The sequence below is a fragment of the Phalaenopsis equestris genome, unplaced genomic scaffold, assembly GCF_001263595.1.
Source record: "Phalaenopsis equestris unplaced genomic scaffold, ASM126359v1 Scaffold001200, whole genome shotgun sequence".
Lineage (NCBI taxonomy): Eukaryota > Viridiplantae > Streptophyta > Magnoliopsida > Asparagales > Orchidaceae > Phalaenopsis > Phalaenopsis equestris.
Window position 1 is genome coordinate 340,446 of NW_018165639.1, and position 20,934 is coordinate 361,379.

The window sequence follows — 20,934 nt, forward strand, 5'->3', positions numbered from 1 at the left end:
ATAGTTAGCATTCACTTAAATCAAAATCAATTTGATTAATATTTTAAATTATATGGCAAACAAGAATAATGCCGTCCAGAGGGGTCTCGTGATCTCAAAGCAAGAAAGAAACATAGATTTCTAGAAGGATAAATTAATTATGTAGATCTAAAAAAAATGGCTTACAATTTTAGGAAAAGCTCATTGAAAGAGTAAAGAAGGATGGTTTGACTATACAAATCAAAACAATCCAATATAATATACAATCATATATGGAGCAGGGCTGGCACTATCAAAACATATGCTTAGACAGCCATTTCAACGTGTTTAATTAAATCAAGAAGCAAACACACATAAATGGAGCAGTTCTACCCGACGAAACATGCATGAATGCAAAATAATCTGTCCTTCAATTAAAATCGTTTAACCATAAAATGGACTAGGCCATGTTATGAATTGTGTGAACTAGAGTTTATTGCTGACAACCTCTAATTTTTATATCCACCAAATGACATAAAATGAGAAAATCAATTAAAATTCATAGGATGAGAGAATAGTATTGTCCATAAATCTTTTCTTATAGCGGTCTTGTTAGTTCTTTTTCAAACATGAAAAAGAATAAGGGTCGATTTGGTTGCGCTTTCTTACTATTTACTACTTGTTCTACAGCACAGTTAAGGTTGGTTTGTGTAAATGCTTTACCACAGCTTCTGTATCCAACTTCTTGCAATGGGCTACTTCGCAAACCAGACTCACACATCAGCTTCCAAACCCTGGATTAGGTTCCACAGTTTTAATACTACATTAAAAAAATGAGTCATAAATGTCCCTAGGTTTTACCTACAGTGGTTTTTATTTTCAATTTTATCTCAATCCTAGCACTTCAGGTCACAAATAAGGAACCCCAGGGATTTTACTTGCAAGGAAACAATCTCCCAAATAATTATTTGAATTATTAAGGGTTTCATATCCTTGAAATGATTTTGAGCTATTTTTAAAAAATTCTCCGATTTTTTTTTATCTAGAACAATTTTAATCAATATTCATCAAAGCATGGTTTTTGAAAGCACACATTTTCCATGAAATCAAGAGAGAAAGCACGTGTACAAGGATAATAAGTAAATTCAGTTTTTATTTTTTAAAAAAATTTTTATCAAGTCATGTGCTAAAAAATAAATTTTTTTAACTAAATTTATATTATTCATGAACTCCATATGTTTAGCATGTATTTAAATCAAAAATGATTTGATTAGATTATCAACTATTAAATAAGAACATTATAGTCTTTGATCACATGCATGCAGCACAGCATCTTCTACAAACAAAAATCACTTCATGATATATAAAAAGAAACTCAACAGTCATAATTTTCAAACAGTAACAACTTCTTGAGCAACAATATCATTCAACAGCTACTTTCCATACAAACAAGCTTGCAACTAAATTTACAAACAATAAGAGCCCCAACAAGGCCAGAATTATCTCCCGAAAGCTCCAAATAAGGAGACAGTTAAACACCATTACAATCTCCCAATTTCCATAGGAAAACTACCATTTTATTATTCTCCTATTAATCTAGGCTTGATCCATGAGTCATATAGCATTTAATTCTGTCTAGTTCTTTTATTTCAATTGTAACAATACTCTACTAGCTTCCCTTCAAAAGTTGGTGACCTTTTGTTTCATTGTCAGCCCAATCACATGAATATCTTCAATTGTAACTAGTACAATTATGGTGTATTGTTGGGAACTAGCATTAATCAAGGGCACTATGCCAAACTGAGCAGGGCTGCATTATTGGACTTGTGGCTATAGAAAACCGTTAATTTAAGAATATGTGCAAAGGATCTTGATCTTCCATAGAAACAAACTTACCAACCTTCTATGATCTAACGTTGTAGGCTTTGATACCCATTTGTTACGATCCGATGTCAAAAATCGAAAAGCCTTTTGCATAAATTAGGACAAACAAAATTTTATTGTAATAATCCAAACAACTCAATAAGAATACAAAGATAAGCACATACAATTTGAGAGGTAGGTGATCTCTCCCCATTCCCACAATTCGAGAGTAGTAATTTTTATCAAACTTTAGACCTAAGACTCACAATCAAATCTCATGCATAAAGCTGACATTAAACATAAATAAGTAAATTTATACCAAGCAATAATAATAATAATAAAAGACTAAATTGCGCTTAGGCATACAAAAGACAATTTTGCCCTTAAGAAAATCAGTTGTTGATCGGCATCTTCAATTTTCTAACTCTAACATCTCCACCCCAACTTCCTCTTCCTTCATTGTTTCCCCACATGTATCCAGGGTAGTCATATCCCCTCGCTGCTTCTAAGTGTTCTTCCGTACTTCTAACATAATTCATTCTCCATGTTTAAGCCCAACCGCCTCTATCAAAATCTCTAATTCACCCCTAATCGGATCCCTAAGAGGAGGTTCGTGATGGTCGATATTTTCTTCCTCACATTCAATCTCTTTTCCTTTCGATCTTGCCATAAATTCTCCAGTCAACCTTTAGTTAGGTTTGCAACTTGAGCTATCGACGGATTCTTGGATTGCATCTCTATGTGCATCTCTATGAGTCTCTCTCTTCATCATCTCTCACATTTCTTCTATGCTATCGAATATGTTCTCCATTCAATTTTCTATAGAAGAAAACCTATTTTTCATGGCGGCGAACATTTCTTCCACTCCCGATCTGAGTTGACGCACCTCTTCATCCAAATTGTTTATTTTCTTGACTATCAATCATTCTTGTTACTAAGGCAAACTTGATCTCGAATCTAGTCGCTGACTTTTAGGGTCACGATTAGGATACGCCCAATCCAGTTACAGCCTTCCCCACTCGTTCGGATCTACTATGTTTGGCGCGGTTCGATGTGATGAAGATCTATTTTGCAATCCCTCCTGTTTCCTAAATAACTTGAATTGCAATTTTATCCCAAGGCTTTGGTCACGATAGCAAGCTCTGAGCGTGACCGTATCGTAGTGTTCGGTCACGAAGGCGATAGGACACCATCAAGAAGATGGAGTTTCAGGCCTTTGTACCCCACCATGTCGTAGAACCTTCGTAGCTAGCTTGGTCACTCGCCAGGAAAGGTGCATCTCGTCACTCTAAGATGCAATCCCGTAGCCAGAGCCCTGCTGGTGACTGTTTCGCACAAGTACAGAGCGGAAGGAGGTTAGTTTTGGTCCTAGGTATACCGCAATTCTTCCCTATCACGATTGTTGTTCCAATTGCACGACTATTTCTTGAGGTGAAGTCACGGAATCGTCATATGTCGCGATCCTTTCCTTCCCCACGTCACAATCTACTACATGTCTCCTATGTTGCATCTTTGCCTTCTCCGCAAGCTTCAATCGCGACTATAAGAAGATCCTTTTGGCTAATAAAATTTTCTTTCAAAAATTTTAAATTTAATATATATAAGGTATTTCTAATTTTATTTTTATGCAAATGGTGTATTTTATTTTGAAAATATAAAGAGACCGAATTGATCACATATAACTAATAGTTTAAAAAGTTAAACACAATACCATAAATGATATCTTGTCCCGAAAGATGAATGTATCACTTATTGGTAGACTTAACTTATTTAAACTTAAAATTTTATGACTCCATTTTGGTCTGCGCATTTTATAGTTGTAAATCTCCCTATCTAATACATAGATTAGACAGGGTTTAGATTAATCTCGGTTCTTTTAATTCCCTAGAGGCAAACCCCTATAGTTAATTACAACTTAGGAGATTAAAGTCACCTGAGAAAAGTCTTGATTAAGATTACGGTTTCGCCTTCAAGATTTCAACGTTTATGTTTTCACGATTATTTATAGGAATCTCAAATGAGAATGGTTCAATATGAAATAGTTATTTTCAGAGTACAAGGGGGACAAAAGTTTTTCAGCTTCGGCAAATCAAATCCCATATTTCGGCTTCACCTAATTATCAGGTGTAGGATTAAACTTATACACAAGTATGAAATATATAAACCTTGCTAATTGTCCCAAATAATGAAGTGACTATTGACCAACAAGCCAATTCCTTTAGCTTAAACATATTTATAAAGTTTCATCAAAATGGAGCTATAATAGCATAATTTAAAGAAAGCACAATAATAGATGTAATGTTCTACAAGAAACAATAAGATAAAATTAGATTTGGGTTATACATAAGAACTAAGCAATATATAAAAAAAATTTAAATGTGGGTGTCTATACATGCAAATATAAAGGGACTAGGTGGTGTGTATGTAAATATTTCACTTTTTAATGAAAATTTGTTATATGATAAATCTGAAATAAAGTGCAAAAAAATAAATTAGTGGTATACAAAGTATATATTGCATTGACTATATTCATATTAGCTTATATAAAAAAAAAATATTCATCTGATTGTTAGTTAGATATAATACAAGAATTCTCATAATCACATAAACCTCATCAAACGCAATGTATCATTATATCACATTTATAGATAGTTAACTAACTAAAAAAATATATAATTAAAAGATTTGAGACATGAAATATAAAAGAAAGGTTACAGCTCTTGTAAAAGAACACGACGATTCGAATGAGAACAAACCAATAGCCAAATTGATGTACAAAACTATATTCCTCACATCTTTGTGCCTGAATCTTTTCTATGCTTCCATTATTATCAAACAATAAATTTCATCAGCAAATTAAGATAAAAAAATGAATAGTTTATACATATGTTCCTGATACTTCAAATACCATGAAATCATAATCAAATATTGTCAAGAAAATAAAAGTTCAAGAATCGTATGCGGCATCGGTCTTTCAATTTAACCTTATTCATATGAATAGCATAAATTATAGTTACTAGCGTTATGATTTGAAAGGAATTCAGTAAGGTATATACAAGATTCTATAAGTTACAAGTCATCAAATTCTAGCAGATTTAAATATTTAATAATGCTACTAGAGAATAAAAATTCACAAATATATCACATAATTTCAATATTTCATTGCAAATATCTTTACACATATCGGTACAGCGATGAATATATAAAGGAAATGAAATTATTCCATAAGCAAATATATGAAAATCATATGGTAAATGTGAAGATCTTTCTAGTGCTGAATAATCATAATATGGCATTACACTGTCCTATACAAATTTAAGACTTAACTATAAATATTTTTGGGATATCTGATTCAATAAGTCAATAATATATGCATTTTTCTTCCCATCATAGAAGTATTTACAGGATCTGATTATAGTTTTTGCTAAAATCTAAACCTAGAAGGAAAAATAAAAAATGATAAGAACAATAATATATGCATCATTCTTTACATCACTAATACTCTAATATCATTCACTGTAAGTGCCTTGAATTCACATTTCATTTAGCTCAAATCAGATTTCAGATCATATAAAAAATATTCAGCTAGCTATAAGAACTTGTACCAATATATAACTATTTATTTCATTAGGTTCGAACATACTATTATAATCTATAATTCCAAACAACACTTCAAACTATGAATCGATTTAAAATCATAAGCAAATTCGGATTCAAAGGATATAACCCTTTATGAACAAGTAAAAAAAAATTACCTATGATACAAAATATTTCATATTCGACCCACAGAAATAAGTAAATATAGAAATATGAATCTCACTTGAAAGACTTGATTAAGAACTAAAATAAGTTGAAGGAAACAGAAAGAAGAAGAAGAAATATGAAAATCTGAATTTCAATAAAGAAACTCGAAAACAATAGTAAGAACTCTGAAATTCCTCAAAAAAAATCACCAACCTCGGATCTCTCCCCAAATGGGGTTATAGTCGAAAAACATAGGGGAAAAACTTACCAGAGACGAAATTTGGGAGGGAGAGTTGGCTACGCAAGATGGCCGACAACCACACTCTCTCACGAGGTTCGCTTAGGGTTGTTGGGGAAGAGGAGACATGCAAAATAGGGAGGGGAAGATCTCACCTGGTTGCGAATAGGAGAGAAGAGGGGCTCGGTTCTTGCGAAATAAGTTTTCGTCCTCGTTCTAGGGTTTCAAATGGGGGGAAGGGGGCGAATCACCTTATTATTATATATTTTATTATTATTTTTATTAACATTATTATTTCCTGTCAAATTGTCGATTTAATCAAAATTTGGTCCCACACGAAACCTTATCAAAATAAGTGTCATTTTTAGGTAATTTTGACGTTCCGGAAGCGCCGACAGAGTCCGTTTCGTTATCTGGAGTTGTTCGGGCAAATTTGTCGATGATCACATCCAATTAACTCCAATTTTTGCGCATTGCGAGAAATGAAGTTATTTCGATCCGTGTGAAATCGTTTAACAAATATCGTTGACCGGTCCTCGCATGAACGACGGCTAAAGTTAAATAGACCGTTCACGGCGGTGAGTCAAACGTCGTGTGGTCCACCTATGTCTTTGAAGTTCCTATAAGAGCTCAATTTGAGCTTAAATATATCGGCTTTTCAATCGACTCAATCGAATGTCGAGAATTTGAAACAGTCCATATTAAACTTCAAAGAGCGAAAAAATGGCTCAAATTTCTATGTGGTGTGTGTCCTAGTCTAGTCCTCTAAGAGAGTCAAATAGGAAACCCTAGGACTAGATTTTAAGCTCTGGAAGAAGGAAAGAAATACTTCAAACTTGAGGTCAACAAATGGACCCCCAACTGGTGTGGTGTGTTGCGCAAGCACGCCACACCTATTGGCGTTGACCAAAATGATCAACACAATTCAAAAGAATGTCCAAGTAATCATAATTAGAACAAATCGAAGACCGAATTTGAATTTGAGGTGAAGTAGGATTTTCGTTGGGGATTGGCAGATATATTTTCAACTGTTGTCGTGGATTTGAATTTTCAAATGATTTTCGAAATATGTGGAAAGGAAAGATTCAAAAATTTGACTATACTATCAAAGAATGTGGAGGAAAAAATCAGGATTAAACCTAAACCAAAAAATGTATATATATGTTGAGAAAGAAGTAGGGCTAAGTCTATTCCAAATAATCTATATATGTGGAATAAATCAGAATCCCTGTACTGATCCTGAAATATCGTAAATATTGTAGAGTATATGCATGGACAATGTAAATATATGAAAGGAATCGGAATCCCTGCATCGATCATGAAATATCATGAATATTGAAAAATATGTGGATAGAATATGAAAATATATGGAAGGAATCAGAATCCTTGCACCGAACCTAAAATATCGTGAATGAGGAAAAATATATGGGTAGGACGTGGAAATATATGGAAGAAATCAAAATCCTTATACTGATCCTAAATTATCGTGAATGTGGAAAATATATGAATAGAATATGAAAATATATGAAAGGAATCGGAATATTTGCACCGATCATATTTGCACCGATCCTGAAATATCGTGAATGTGAAAAAATATGAATAAGATGTGGAAATATATGAAAGGAATCAGAATCCCTGCACCGATCCTGAAATATCATGAATATAGTAATAACAAACTCATTGTTTAGTTTTAAATATATGACAAGTTTAAAGTTCTATAGTTTTAAATATATAACAAACTCATTTGTTATTAACAATGTGCAATAGCCAAACAATAGAACATACTTTCATCATCATTCGAGATTGACATTGTAGATTCTCATTTTTCATTCAACATTGTTAAGTGTTGTCTAACTTCTTTAGCATATTCTTCGTAATTCATTTTGGACAAAGTCTATCATTGTAATCTTCCGACTACTTTATTTCCTTCCTAATATGACACAAATTTTATCAACTAGTCTAACTAATACATTGTCTATCATTTATTTTACATGTTCAAATCACCTAAGTCTATTTTAATCGCCTTCCTTTCAATATATGTCACTCCAACTCTAAACTTTTCTAGAATATATTAATTCATTCTTCTTAGTTTTGCCATGTAAAAACCTTAACATTTTCATTTCTACAACACTCGACTTTTTCTCAAATATCTGATTAAAAATACATCATTGTTCTATTTGTGAGTTTAAAAAATTCACACACACAAACACACACAATATATATATATATATATATATATATATAAAATATCAATTGAATGATAATTATTACCATCATGCCCTCTCAAAATATATATCATATACACGGTCATTTTATAAACTATATAATCTCTATCTTCTAAACATGCCCTCCACTATTCTAATTTTTCAGTGATTCTGATGAATATCTCACTGTAACATTTGTAAAAGGCATACACTAACACCTCTTTAAATGTCTTTTTTAGGCATTCTATAACCAATAAAAAAGATATAGACTTAATGTAACTCTTGGGTCACTCGACAACTACTAGTATTAATGAATGCTCCAGCAAGCATAACTTCAATAATGTCAACAAATATTTAGCACACTGTGATTAAAATCACGCTAAACTAAATTTTGTGGTACTTATACTTTCTCAGGATTAATAAAAATCATATGAAAAACCATCATTCATACTCTACACTTCTATGTGAAATTATTCAACAAATATATGGATTCCATGAAAGATTTTCCAGACATGAAATCAAATTGGTTCTCCATATTTGATACAACAAGCTTATGGTTACATTACTAGCTCCTTTGGCTCCATTGCATGACTCATGATTTTGATTCTTATATACTTAACCTAATCTTAAATATCTTCTCCTTAAATATTGGTACCAAAATATTTCTCCTCAAATCATTTGGCAATCTTCATCTTTAAAATTCTAATAGAAATTTTTATTAATTAAACCACCACAATATCTCCGATAACTCTGAATTTCAATAGTGATATCTCATCTTAACCTAAAGCCTTTATGCAGTTTTTTGGAGCAAACTTCACTTCATTTTTTTTTTTTAGATTAAGTTATAATACACTTCACTATATTAAATGTTATGCTTCTCAAAAATAACTTCTTTAAATCTGTCATTTAGTAATTTCTTAAATTATTATTTTTTATCTTTCCTTGATATTTTCATCTTTAACTAACATCATGCATCTAACTTAATCAAAATCCTCAGATCTATTGCTCTTACATTAATCATTATCATCACCATCTTTAATTGGTATTAGTACTACCATACAGACCATCAAAAGTTATATATTTTATTTTAATCATTATCTTCTTTACAGACTTTTTAGCTTTCAAATAATAGCAATAATAAGCATAAGCATAGTTCAATTTTTGCTATTTTTAAAAGTTCAATTATTTTGTCGATAGCACTTTATATTACCTCACTCACCACTAAGTCTCCTTGTTAGCATTCAATCTGTTTAGTTCTTGGCTCTCCTAAAACACCTACAACAAACCTCGTAATGGAGCAAGTAATCTGTTAGAATGAAACCTACGAACTATTTAGTTTCTATTATTTATTATTATTTGGTATAAATAGGGCTTAATATGCTAGGGTAAGGGAATAATGAGATTATTGTCTTCAATCCTAGGGTTAGGGTTGGGAGAGAATGCCTACCTTTCGAATTGTAGAAGTTAGGGTTAGAGTTAGGGTTTGGGAGAAATTTTCTACCCCTCAAATTGTTAGGTGCTTATCTTTTATGCATTTGAGTTGTGTTATTTTGTGTTGATGAAGTAAATAATTTTTTTTGCCCTAGTTTTGAATGAAAATTCATCTCCATTTGTATCACGATCTTAAACACAACAGGTTTTATTAGACTAAAAAAATCCAATTTGCCTCTCTTAAAAATCTATCTTGAAATAATGACAATTGCACTACTAACAAATTCTATCATCATATCCTAGGGCCATAGTAAATGAGGAAGAGCTTTAGGCCAACGGTAGAACACTAAAACTCCTAGCACCTTGAAGAAAACAGATAAGATCAATGCAGCACATGCACGATTTCACATACCATATTCTCATCAAATTTTCTCGAGTCTATCCAGTCTATCCAACTCATGGACAAGAGCACAAAATGCGTGTCTTGGCTTCAATTTGGATACATACTATTAAAAAAACCTGACTTGGAAAGGAGAATAACTAGAAAATCAAGCAATTTCTATGTATGAACTGTCGCAAAAGGAATTGAACAATTCAGGATATAGAGCTTTCCATTGCACGGAATACCAGAAGGGTAATCAGCTCACAACAGCAAACTGGTGCGATAAGAAAAAAGCTAATAACTATTGATAGGCTGTGGGTCACATTTTCTGCATCCATTAAAATCTTCTTACCCATCTAATAGCCTTGTTTAGCTCCCTCGTTAAAAGCACAACCCTGTACATGTTCTTAAGAGGACTGTAGTCCATATATAAATAAAAATATGTGTATAATGAGATAAATGCTATTGAAGGAAAAGCCACTAATGGCTGGAAAATGAAACAAAATTTAAAGTAAGCTAAAAGAGATAGAGCATGCATGGAATCTATAATACCAAAACAACTAGCATTGGAATGTTCAGCCGCTAAAACTCCCAGTTTGATTGTCACATGTAGTAACTTGGAAAATCATATTTCATTTGGCTGAATTACCAATGCCTTGTATCTAACAGTGTAGACCATGAAAAACTTCTACTAAAGGTTAGATAGGCTTTACCCTGCTGGCACACTTTTTAAAAGCAGAGTCTTAGACAGGTCTTCGCAAGATCACAAATAAAATTTAAACTAGCCTGGAAGTGATTAACAATATATTTCAAACGATAGTTGCACAGATAACCAAGAAAATAGATGATTGTGGTCAAACATTACGGAACCTATAAAAAAAGAACAATGCCCACAAGGATGATCAGCTTTGATATTCTCAGTTTGATTTCCAAGCATTGTAATAAGTCGATTTCACTTTCTACGGCCACATTTAGGGTACACCGACTGCATGAGCCTTATTGCAAATGCAGGCCTTCTTGAGTAGTGAAAGAATAAGAAAATTAAAATAGAAAAAGAAACATACTTTGCTAGCAATGCGAGACTCCGTTATGCGCTTGGCTTCAGAAAGGATCTAAAACACAAACAACAAGAGTTATTACTCCGGTAATATGAATTAAGCCAAAGTTAACAAAAAAATGAAGGAATGTTATTTTAACATTGAAAAAATGGAATTTACTAAAAGAAGCAAATTTTCTGATCAGTTGCATAAATGCACCCAAAATTACTATGGATAAGCATATGGTGAATAAAGATTGGCACCTCAATATCCTTAATCTCCTGCTGTTTTGTTCGAGATAAAATAGCAGAGAGTGCACGCTTCCTTTCCACCTCATGTGCCATATCATAAGGATCCTGCATTGAGAATAGGGGGATATACATGAGGGATTATCATAAAAAAAATAGTAAGCCCAGAAGCATATTTCGGGTACTACATTAATTCGTTGATGCACCTTAACAAGGGGGTGTCCAGCAACATCAGCAGCAGATGGTGCTCTAGCAATCAAAAGTGCTCGAGATACTGTATACATGGCAAACAAGGTTATTATGACCTGCTGCATAATATACTGTATACATGGCAAACAAGGTTATTATGACCTGCTGCATAATATTCAAACTATAGGTGGCGAAAATATTAGATATATATTCCTAAGCTATAATGGAACACCCTCTAATAGAAATACAAACCATTGAAACGCAAGGATTATAAAAGTGAGTATCATAATGCCAGCCTCCTCGCAACCTCTATCATAAACTAAAGACAAACAAATAAATATTTATGCTCCAACTATGTTAGGTTTTACAGTACTTGCAATGTTCTTTAATTAGACAAAGTTTTTAAGGAAGCAGATAATTTTGCCTGCTTTTTAAATATTTTAGAAATAGTTTGCAATAAAAATGCACCTTTTCTGTTGAATTTAATTGTTTTAAAGGGCTCATTTCCAGGGTGAAATTGAAATCAGCCAATTGGAAATGTTCTAAAAACATTTATTAAGTTCAAAACAAATGCTGATTTGAACTAATGCAGTCTACTAAATTCATCTTTTTTTTTTCAAGACGTGTCTTCTAACTTCAAGAAAAAAATGGACCCTGAAAGAAGAAATTGCAATAAAAAATGCAGTATAGCCTTTTCAACAGCTGGCCATAAAATAAAAGATATGGAAGTGATAAAAAAAAGGTCTAAGGTTAAGATGAAAAACTTTTGTATGCCAAAAACACCTCAGGATGAATTAAAATTTTTTTTTTTTTCAAAGCATGCAAAATACTTGATGCAAATTAAGCATACCTTTCAACTATTAATTCCTGGTGATTAATTTGTCAGATTGTTTATAGCAAGTCCACAAGTGAAGCCTAATGTGATTGTTCCACGTTATGAAAAAAAATGTTGAAGAAAAGATGCAAAATATATAGGTAAACTAAATAAGAACTACATATTTTACAATAATAAACGCGTACAACACCTGAAGACATGCAAAATACTTGGCAAAGCAAACAATCCCTAACTTATCTTGTTCAGGCTCAATTACAGAATAAGGTAAATATAGGAATGCATAAAACCTCATACCATATAAAATATATTGAGTTCATATTATTTTTAACGCATAAGTAGTTACATAGAACAAATTTTGAATAATTCTACTTACAAAGTTTAATTATTAGCAAAAAGAGATAACCGCTACTCTTGGAGATAAATCAATTGCATAGACACATATCCACGCATGTGCTTATGTAAACATCCATAGAAAAGTATACCGATAGAAGTAAAAATTACTGGAACAAGTTTGAAATTTTGATGAACACCTTTGTCTTTATCCTCATCAAAGGCAATGAATAATCTATGCACAATTTATTTGTTAATTTATATTTGTTGGTATCTCTTTGTATTTCAATAATAAAGAACAAGCCAATGACGATGGCTGAGAGAAGTTTTATTTAATTTCCAACTTCAGCTTAGTTTATTTGGTTCGGCCAAGTTTTAAAATTTAGGTTGATTTCTACCAAATGTCTTTTGATTTGTAGACAGATGACAATTGAAGGATTTAATTTTTTAAGTTGGAAATATTTTGATGAAGTTGTAGAAGAGTTTTAGTAGTTAATGATTTGGATTTAACCTTGTGATACGGTAAGTCCATTTAGCGGTGGGTTTTGGGTTTACGTCCAGCCATGAACCCACTTCTTTGTATCGCCTAGTGTAATATTGAATGTAATTCAAGGTGTCTGGAATATATATACTAAAAAGAATACCATAATGGGTGGAACCGTGGAAGTGGTTTCTCTTGTGGGTTATCATGTGTGAATAATAAAGTTTCTGGTTGTTTTATATGGATAGTATTTCTAATTTTTCATCTTTTGCAAATTTTAACTTGTGACAAGAATTAATTTGGAATTAATATAAATTTTAATTGAGATATTTTATGCCAAATTATATCTACTAAATAGGTTAATAGAGTTTATAAATAGTTGTTCCGAGGTACTTAACTGATAATTTTAACTTGAATAAAATTTTTCTATTCAATTTCAATATATTACAAGCAAGTTCAATGCATGAATCTTTCAAAAGTTGTAGAAGACTACATTTATTCAACAGAAGTCATTTCCTTGTACTAATCATAGATCTAATTTTTCTTCAAAATTTTCATTCATTGTTTTATTTTTATCTACGTTATTTGACATTAGCTTCCTTATTGCTATAAATTTTGATAAAAAAAATGGCAAATCAATTAATTGTCCTCAATGATTTAATATGATTCAAATTTATTGCTGAAATTCTTGAATTATTCCAATCATTACATTATTAATTTATTTTTGTTTACATTTAACAAAAGTAACTTACTAAATTAATTGGTGGCTTATGATTTATGAATTCTCCATTTTTCTGCAGATGGACTCATTTTATGCATTGTACTAGTTACATTATACAAGCCTAACCATAAGTTAGACGGCAACATTTTGGTAAAAGATATTTTAGGATCCATCATAATATCATCTAGCAGCAGAACAAATCATCAAAGCAGTTTAAGAAAGCGTGAAAGGGATGGAGTTTTGATAACATTGCAAAAGGATCGATTAAATTTTTCAAACAAATAAAATCAAATTTGTGATGACATTAATTTGTTTAAGCAAGAATTGAGAATTCAGAAGCTAATCAAGTTCATGTGCACGAACCAGAGGTGGATTCTAATTATAATGATGAAACAATTCATTTGAATTCTAATTCTGGTGTGAGACAGGAAAATTGTCTTGATAGATAATGCACAAAGCCTTTAACAAAGATGCATTATAAAATCAAGTCAAAACTTGACATTATTAAATCTATAACTAGAAAAAGTAAAGTATAAGTATTTACAGATAATAATAGAATTAATCCTATAGCTTCTACTAATTGATTGCTTGATGCATATAATATCTTTGAATATCAAACAATGTTTGATGTATGAAAAGTATGATTTGAAAGGTATAAAAGATAATGAGAGGTAGGTGCGAGATGTGACTTACTGCCACATGGGGGTTACAATAACTCTTAAAAGAAAATATTGGCCTTTGTCATAACGAGGTTGTTTGCTTGATAAATTTAGTTCAATAAGGAATGGACTAAAATTGAATTAAATATATGAAAATTTGAAAGAGTTATTACGGTGTTATGAGATCATTTATCCTAAAATCACTCTTCTTTTCAGGTATCAAGAGAGATGAAACCAACCACATTCCATCGCCCGTAAATGATTTTCAATTTGCATTAAACTTTGAACAAACACTAATCTTTAAACCATCTGTGAAGATTTTTACTTATGCAAGCAGTGCATCCTTTCATTGAAGCAATCAAGCTTAATCCATGGCACCTATTTTCTCTAATGGAAACATTACAATTACCAAAGATACTAAGGGGAAATCAATTACATATGCATATAGGCCTGCTTTTAGCAAAACTAACAGAAAATGAAACTAATAATTCTAATAATGTTCATGAGTTTGAAGAAGAAATTAGCGATTTTGAGAGTATTTTAGGTGATAATTCTTGTAATTCAATGCAACATAGTACTCCGAAAGTTGAATCTGATTGAAAGAGAATTGCAGTTTTCAAAATTACTTTAAATATGGGAAGAAGCATCTTAAGCTTATAATTCATTGTAAGAACTTTATAAAGTTGCCTCGACGAATTCCTTAAGACTGCATAAATTTGAAATATGAACCACAATTAAAAAGAAACAAGTTCAATACAATAAGGAAGTTCAAGTAGATAAAACATCTCAAAAATGTCTAGTTCTAATTTAATTAGCTACCTATATTGGTAGAACCAATGCAATGTGCTATCCATGGACGCTTCTCACTAAACCAGGATTATATGTTATAGATATTACTCATTTAAAATGATCAAATATATGCGCTTTCAAGACTAAAACGAGAAGGATATTTATAAATCTGACAAAATCTAAGGTAAATCTAAATTAGCACAAGAGTCAGGTGCCACCAATGAAGAGGAAAAATGCATTTCAGAAAGAGAAGATATAGGAGAGTGTGATATATGGCTTAATAGTTAGTTAAACAATGTAAAGCATGTAGTTGTGACTATGTTGGTTTATGTTATACATGAATGGAATAAATTTAAAAATATGCATCCTAATAAAATTTTTATTAATATTACCATCGCCAAGAGAATGGTTTAAATTTAATATTACTCATTTAGTTCACAGCTCATCGTTGGTCAAAAAAACAAATTAATGAGCTAGCAAGAAGGAGTGTATTAAAGAAAGTATGTGTACTTGTGTTGTACATGCTTGTTTACACCTAAGAAAAATGAAAGTTGATTGTGCGTATAAATAAATGAGACATCAATGAAATCACCATCAAATATATATTTCATTATTCTCATTTAGAAGTTATGCCAGACATGTTGAACAGTATTATGACATTTTATAAAATTGACCTAAGCAAAGTATGAGTCAATTCATTAGCTCATTGAGCCGACTTGTTTAAGATCATAATGTCATACAAAATGATATGCTCATAAATATTAAATTACAAAAGATACTTAAAAAAATTAAAAAAACAATAATGATCTCCTCTTCTTCAACAGCCCTCCATCACAGGTGCTGCCACAATTACCTCTTTTTGGATAGCTTAGACCAATATATAATAATAGCCAAAGATGTTTATGATGTAGTCTTCAATTTTGTCGATCTTTTTTGTCGTTTCTACAATGAAAAATTTCAACTTTATAGCATTTTTCATTGAGATCAATTGAATCCAACTGCAGTATGCCGCACATTGAGGTAACCTCCTTCATCTCCTCCTCTACTCCTCCATACTTTTTAACAATCAACTCCTTCAATCATCACAAGTTGGGAGTTTGTCCTAGGACCAAAGAGCTCACTTAATATCACTGTGGAATTTCAAGAGCTATATATAAACATGTCAAGCTCCTCTAGCTCAAGTGAAATTGATCTAGTCAAGCTCAACATGACTCAATTAAACTGCTAACTAAGTCGGATATGATAAAAGTGTCTTTGCCTTGGTTCTAACTCCATGCCAAGGAATTCAAATATAACTTACATAAACCTCAACATGTTGCTTGGGTAGGGGTGTAACCAAACCGAACATGAACGAACAAAGCTTGTGTTCGTGTTCGGTTCGTTTGAAATTTAGTTATTTGAAATAAGCTCATGTTCGAAATTGTTCGTGAAGTCACTGTTCGTGTTCGTTTCCTAACAAATTAGCCGAACACGAGTTGTTCGCGAACGAAGAGTCAGTTTGACATCTCTAATATTAATATATATAAATAATATATTATATTAATTATATAACTTAGATTATATAAATATATAATATATATATATATTAGTATATTACTAATATAGTATATTAATATATTATTATTATTAAGTTATCATATATCATAATTAATAAAATTTAATTTTTTTAAATATCATAAATTTTTTATATATAATTATTTTAAATTATTTTATATTTCGAACAATAATGATTCGAACAAGAACGAATGCATCATTATTCGTGTTGGGTTCATTTAACTAACCGGAAAAAAAAAAATTATTCAAGTTCGTCTCGTTTACTTATCGAACGAATCGAACACAAATTCATTGATGAACTGAATATGACTTGTTCGCGAACACCGAGCTTTTTTGACAGCCCTATGCTTGGGTTTAGGGGTAACCTTAGCAGAAATGCACGGGTTATGTGAAGGTCAGGCATGACTACCAAGGTTAGCTATAATCGAGATATATATCCTTGCATTTATCTGAATTCAAGTAGGCACAAAAAATTCAAAGTGGTTTTAGCTAATAGAAACCAAGAAATGGAATATTATACATGTTAAAAAAATGGTTCTTTCAAAGCTTCAAATAATAAAATTATACAGATATAAGGAATCTTAAAGCTAAAGTGTGCAACTCACTTAGCCTAATGGTTAAGTACTTTACTCAACTATAAGGACTTTAGTTTAAAGCCCATCATCTACAAGTGCTACAAGTGTCTGTGCGAGTTTTTGCGAGTTTTAAAAAAAAAAAACTCAAAAAAGAAACTTTGCCCAAAAATTGACACAGGAAATCTAACATATCATTTAGAAAAAAACTAAATAGCTTTCATTTATCAAAACCATCAATGAACCTTTACTAGTTAAAATAACACTCAAAAGTCATGATATCAACCCAACAGAATACATAAAAAACTCGAACAATGATTTATATATGTCAAATAAATTTTTAATGAAACAGCTGGCTCCAGAGAACCAAAAAAGCCAGATATTTGATGATTTGCAAAATAACATGGTTTAATATGTCCAAAAATAGGTATCCAACCCCAATCTAGAGTATCTAATATCTAGCAAAGATCTTTATCAGAAGTACCAGAGTAGTAGCGACCCTTAAGTTCCTCCACAGTTCGAGAAGAAGGGAATCTATCAGCTATTACTATGAAGCGAAGATCAAACCGTTCACACATTTCAAACAATTGATCAGTTTCCTCCTTAGTCCACATCTGGAAAATTGATAAAGTAAACATTTAGACCAACAAAAACAAAAAGGTCACAAATATTCCCGAATATCATGAGAACATCAATCACAAAAGAGCAAAAGAACTTTGTGACAACAGATACTAAAGACTTAATCATGTAATCTTACCATATTTTCTTTAGAAAATAACAAAATTAAAAAGACAACAACGGTTAAAGGCCAACACAACCAAGTTTTTATGTATGCATGAGAATGAGCTAGCTATCAACTGCTTAAATATGTACATAATTTATAATGTGATATCAAAAAATGCTAGTTACAATAAATAAGAAGAAAAATTCATAAAGTTTGCAAGTAGGACCAGCACAGTATTAAGACTTCCCTAATCTCAGAAGATGAAAATCACCGCCTTTGGCCAGTAAATAGTAAATTCTTATCAGGATTCAAAAAGCAAGATCGAATAGTTGTCTTACATTAAATGAATTGATAGATATAAATAAATAAATGAGTTGCAACAAGACATTTTTGTAATGCTAATTTCCACATTACGGCTCTCAAAATACATCACATAAGTGTTATGTAGTTAAAGATGCACAAACATCAGACCATACATAATATAAGGGAAATTTACCTCCGTGCCACACAATTCCCACGTATTCACATATCAGACCCCTAAACTTCAATTTTATATCCAGGCCGCACAACCTATAGCCAAAAGCAAGGGACGGGGGTGGCCTGGATGTTAAAATTGAAGTTTAGGAGTCTGATACGTGAATACATGGGAATTGGGTCGTGCATACAAAAAAGCCCCATAATATAAATACTATGGTCAATCTCAAAGGAATGGCCGTGAAAATACAGCAATTAATCGTATTAAATATCAGAATTACCCCCAGTGTCAAAGTTGACAAGATCCTCAGTCGATATTTAAGCCAAGTAAAATTTAAAATGTAATTCACCATATTCACTCTTAGTCAAATAAGGACTATTGAAAGCCGGCCATGCTTATCATCCAAACATAAACTAACATTCCAAAATAATATGACTACAACCACTGCTATAACTGACAATTTTATAACAAAATACATTATAGCACAAACATAAGTTAGAATGGAGATCAAACTACCCATCTATCATCGAACAAAAAACCTACTTAGATAAGGAAATAGTAAGAAATAAAATAAAAAACGGACCAAGATCTTAGAGGGCAAAGCCTTAGCAGGAACAAAAAAGAGTATCATTGAGTGATAATCATGATAAAAACATTATTTCCAGATACAGTGTGTGCGAGTGCAGAAGTCATTGCTCATTAAAAATATAACAAAAATCTGCATGTTCTCAAAGCTGAATCCTTATTAAAGAGGTTTGGGAATTGAGCTTCCCTAATATATAATTTCCAACACTAAAAATAAGCTTAAACACACCAAACAAGAGAAGTAATATATTTCATAATCATAATTCCAAAGTCATAATTCCAAATCTTAGCGCTCAATTGCTTCACAGCAGGCAATAAACTTTTGAATTGAGATTATACACTGAACGTTTACTAAAGTTTCCATTTTATTCTCCTAATTTACTAAATCAAACTAAAAGACCAAAGGATGAACAGCAACAATAAATTTTTCATTAAAAACAAATTTAAAATGTCAAGCAAAGATTAAGCAATAAGAAACATAAAATATAGACCTCAAAATGGACAAGAACAATTAAAATGCAAATAAACCATATTGTACCTAGTACATACAGAATCAGTAAGATACTTTTCGTATTCCTCATCCGTATACTTCACAACATCGATTGACTGCATCAACATCACAATGAAAAGTAAGAAAATACAATGTTGCGTCGTTGGAATATACTGAGCTTGCAGTTTGTAAAAATATCCATTGAAAAGATTAAAACTTGTAAATGAACGAGATGAAAGTTTTGTAATAGCTCACCTTGTTGTATTTAGCAAATTGATAATCACCAGTAGGAGGAATCCCATTGACCACCCTCACCTGAGAAAGATTAGCTCTATGTTAGAGATGTGATGCATGAAAGGAGGCAGTAATTAACAAGAAATGAAAACTACCCAGTGATACAATTGTAAGTTATCAGAACGTGCAGAGTTGGTGAATGGAAGCCATTGCCATGTAATCTGCGTAGTACATAGATTACAGTAATAGGGAATCAGTAAGGCGGGTAGAAGCATTCCATACTAAGACATTATAATTAAATGCTGTTTAAATCACATGAAAAGACAAGCTAGGGAAAAAAATAAACAGCTTAGATCTTTTAGATACCCTCATAAAACACCAATTGGGTAAACCATACTAAAAAAACATGCTAATAGGGTCCAATTAATAAATGATAAAAACCACACCTGCAAAAATATTGTTCCTAAAATGATAAGGAAAAATCAATAAAAAAAAGAAAGCCATCTTCGTCGTTGGTTTTCACAAATTAGAGTTTGTCTGATCACTTTTTGATGGGTGTTTTGCCTTTTAGAAAATGAATTATTTATTCATAAAATTCATAACTACTATTATGACAAATTTATCAATTACTCGTGTTATGAAAGATCTATATGAATAAGCGAAGTTCAAAATGGAATATCCTGAATTTCAAAGCATTTTAATTTTCACTTGGTAAATGCGCTAATTAAAAAAATCACACCTTTAATGGACCTAAAACAAGAATGATGTAAAACCACACAAACCCATAGTTAATCCATGCTGAGAAAACTCCTTTGAGAATGCAATGGCTCGTTTGGAAGCCCTCTTCAAAATTTTCAAATTTTGGGCAATGCTAAATGCCAAAAACAACTATACATGGGCACTAATATGAAAAGCAATAATATTTGTGAGGCCTTGTAGCCAAGTGCATTGTAAAAATGGGGTACTGATATGAAAGTCAGTTGACTCAATATAACATGGAAGTAAAGAACACTAAAAAGTCAGTTGAAGTTAGTGTATTTAGTGTTGCTAGCTACTCATAGATCATGTGATATTGGAGTTAACCCAAACCACAACAAAACAGAAATATTTATTGTTGAATTCAAAAGTGCAATGATGACTCTTCAACATAAAACAACACAAACACACAAACGGTCAAGTTACAACGACAAC

The 20,934-nt window shown here is 31.7% G+C and overlaps 1 protein-coding gene across 2 annotated transcripts in view; it reads right to left on the reverse strand.

The window, feature by feature from the left end:
- The window catches only part of LOC110033503 (SWR1-complex protein 4), a 43,324-nt gene that overhangs the window by 16,470 nt on the left and 5,920 nt on the right, over positions 1-20,934 (reverse strand). For both annotated transcript variants that reach the window (XM_020737503.1, XM_020737505.1), the window contains exons 3-9: positions 19,899-19,964; positions 19,765-19,824; positions 19,569-19,625; positions 17,720-17,849; positions 11,312-11,379; positions 11,121-11,213; positions 10,885-10,932 (exon numbers count right to left, since the gene is read on the reverse strand). In XM_020737503.1, the coding sequence (XP_020593162.1) occupies positions 10,885-10,932; positions 11,121-11,213; positions 11,312-11,379; positions 17,720-17,849; positions 19,569-19,625; positions 19,765-19,824; positions 19,899-19,964 (522 nt within the window). The remainder of the gene's footprint in view (positions 1-10,884; positions 10,933-11,120; positions 11,214-11,311; positions 11,380-17,719; positions 17,850-19,568; positions 19,626-19,764; positions 19,825-19,898; positions 19,965-20,934) is intronic.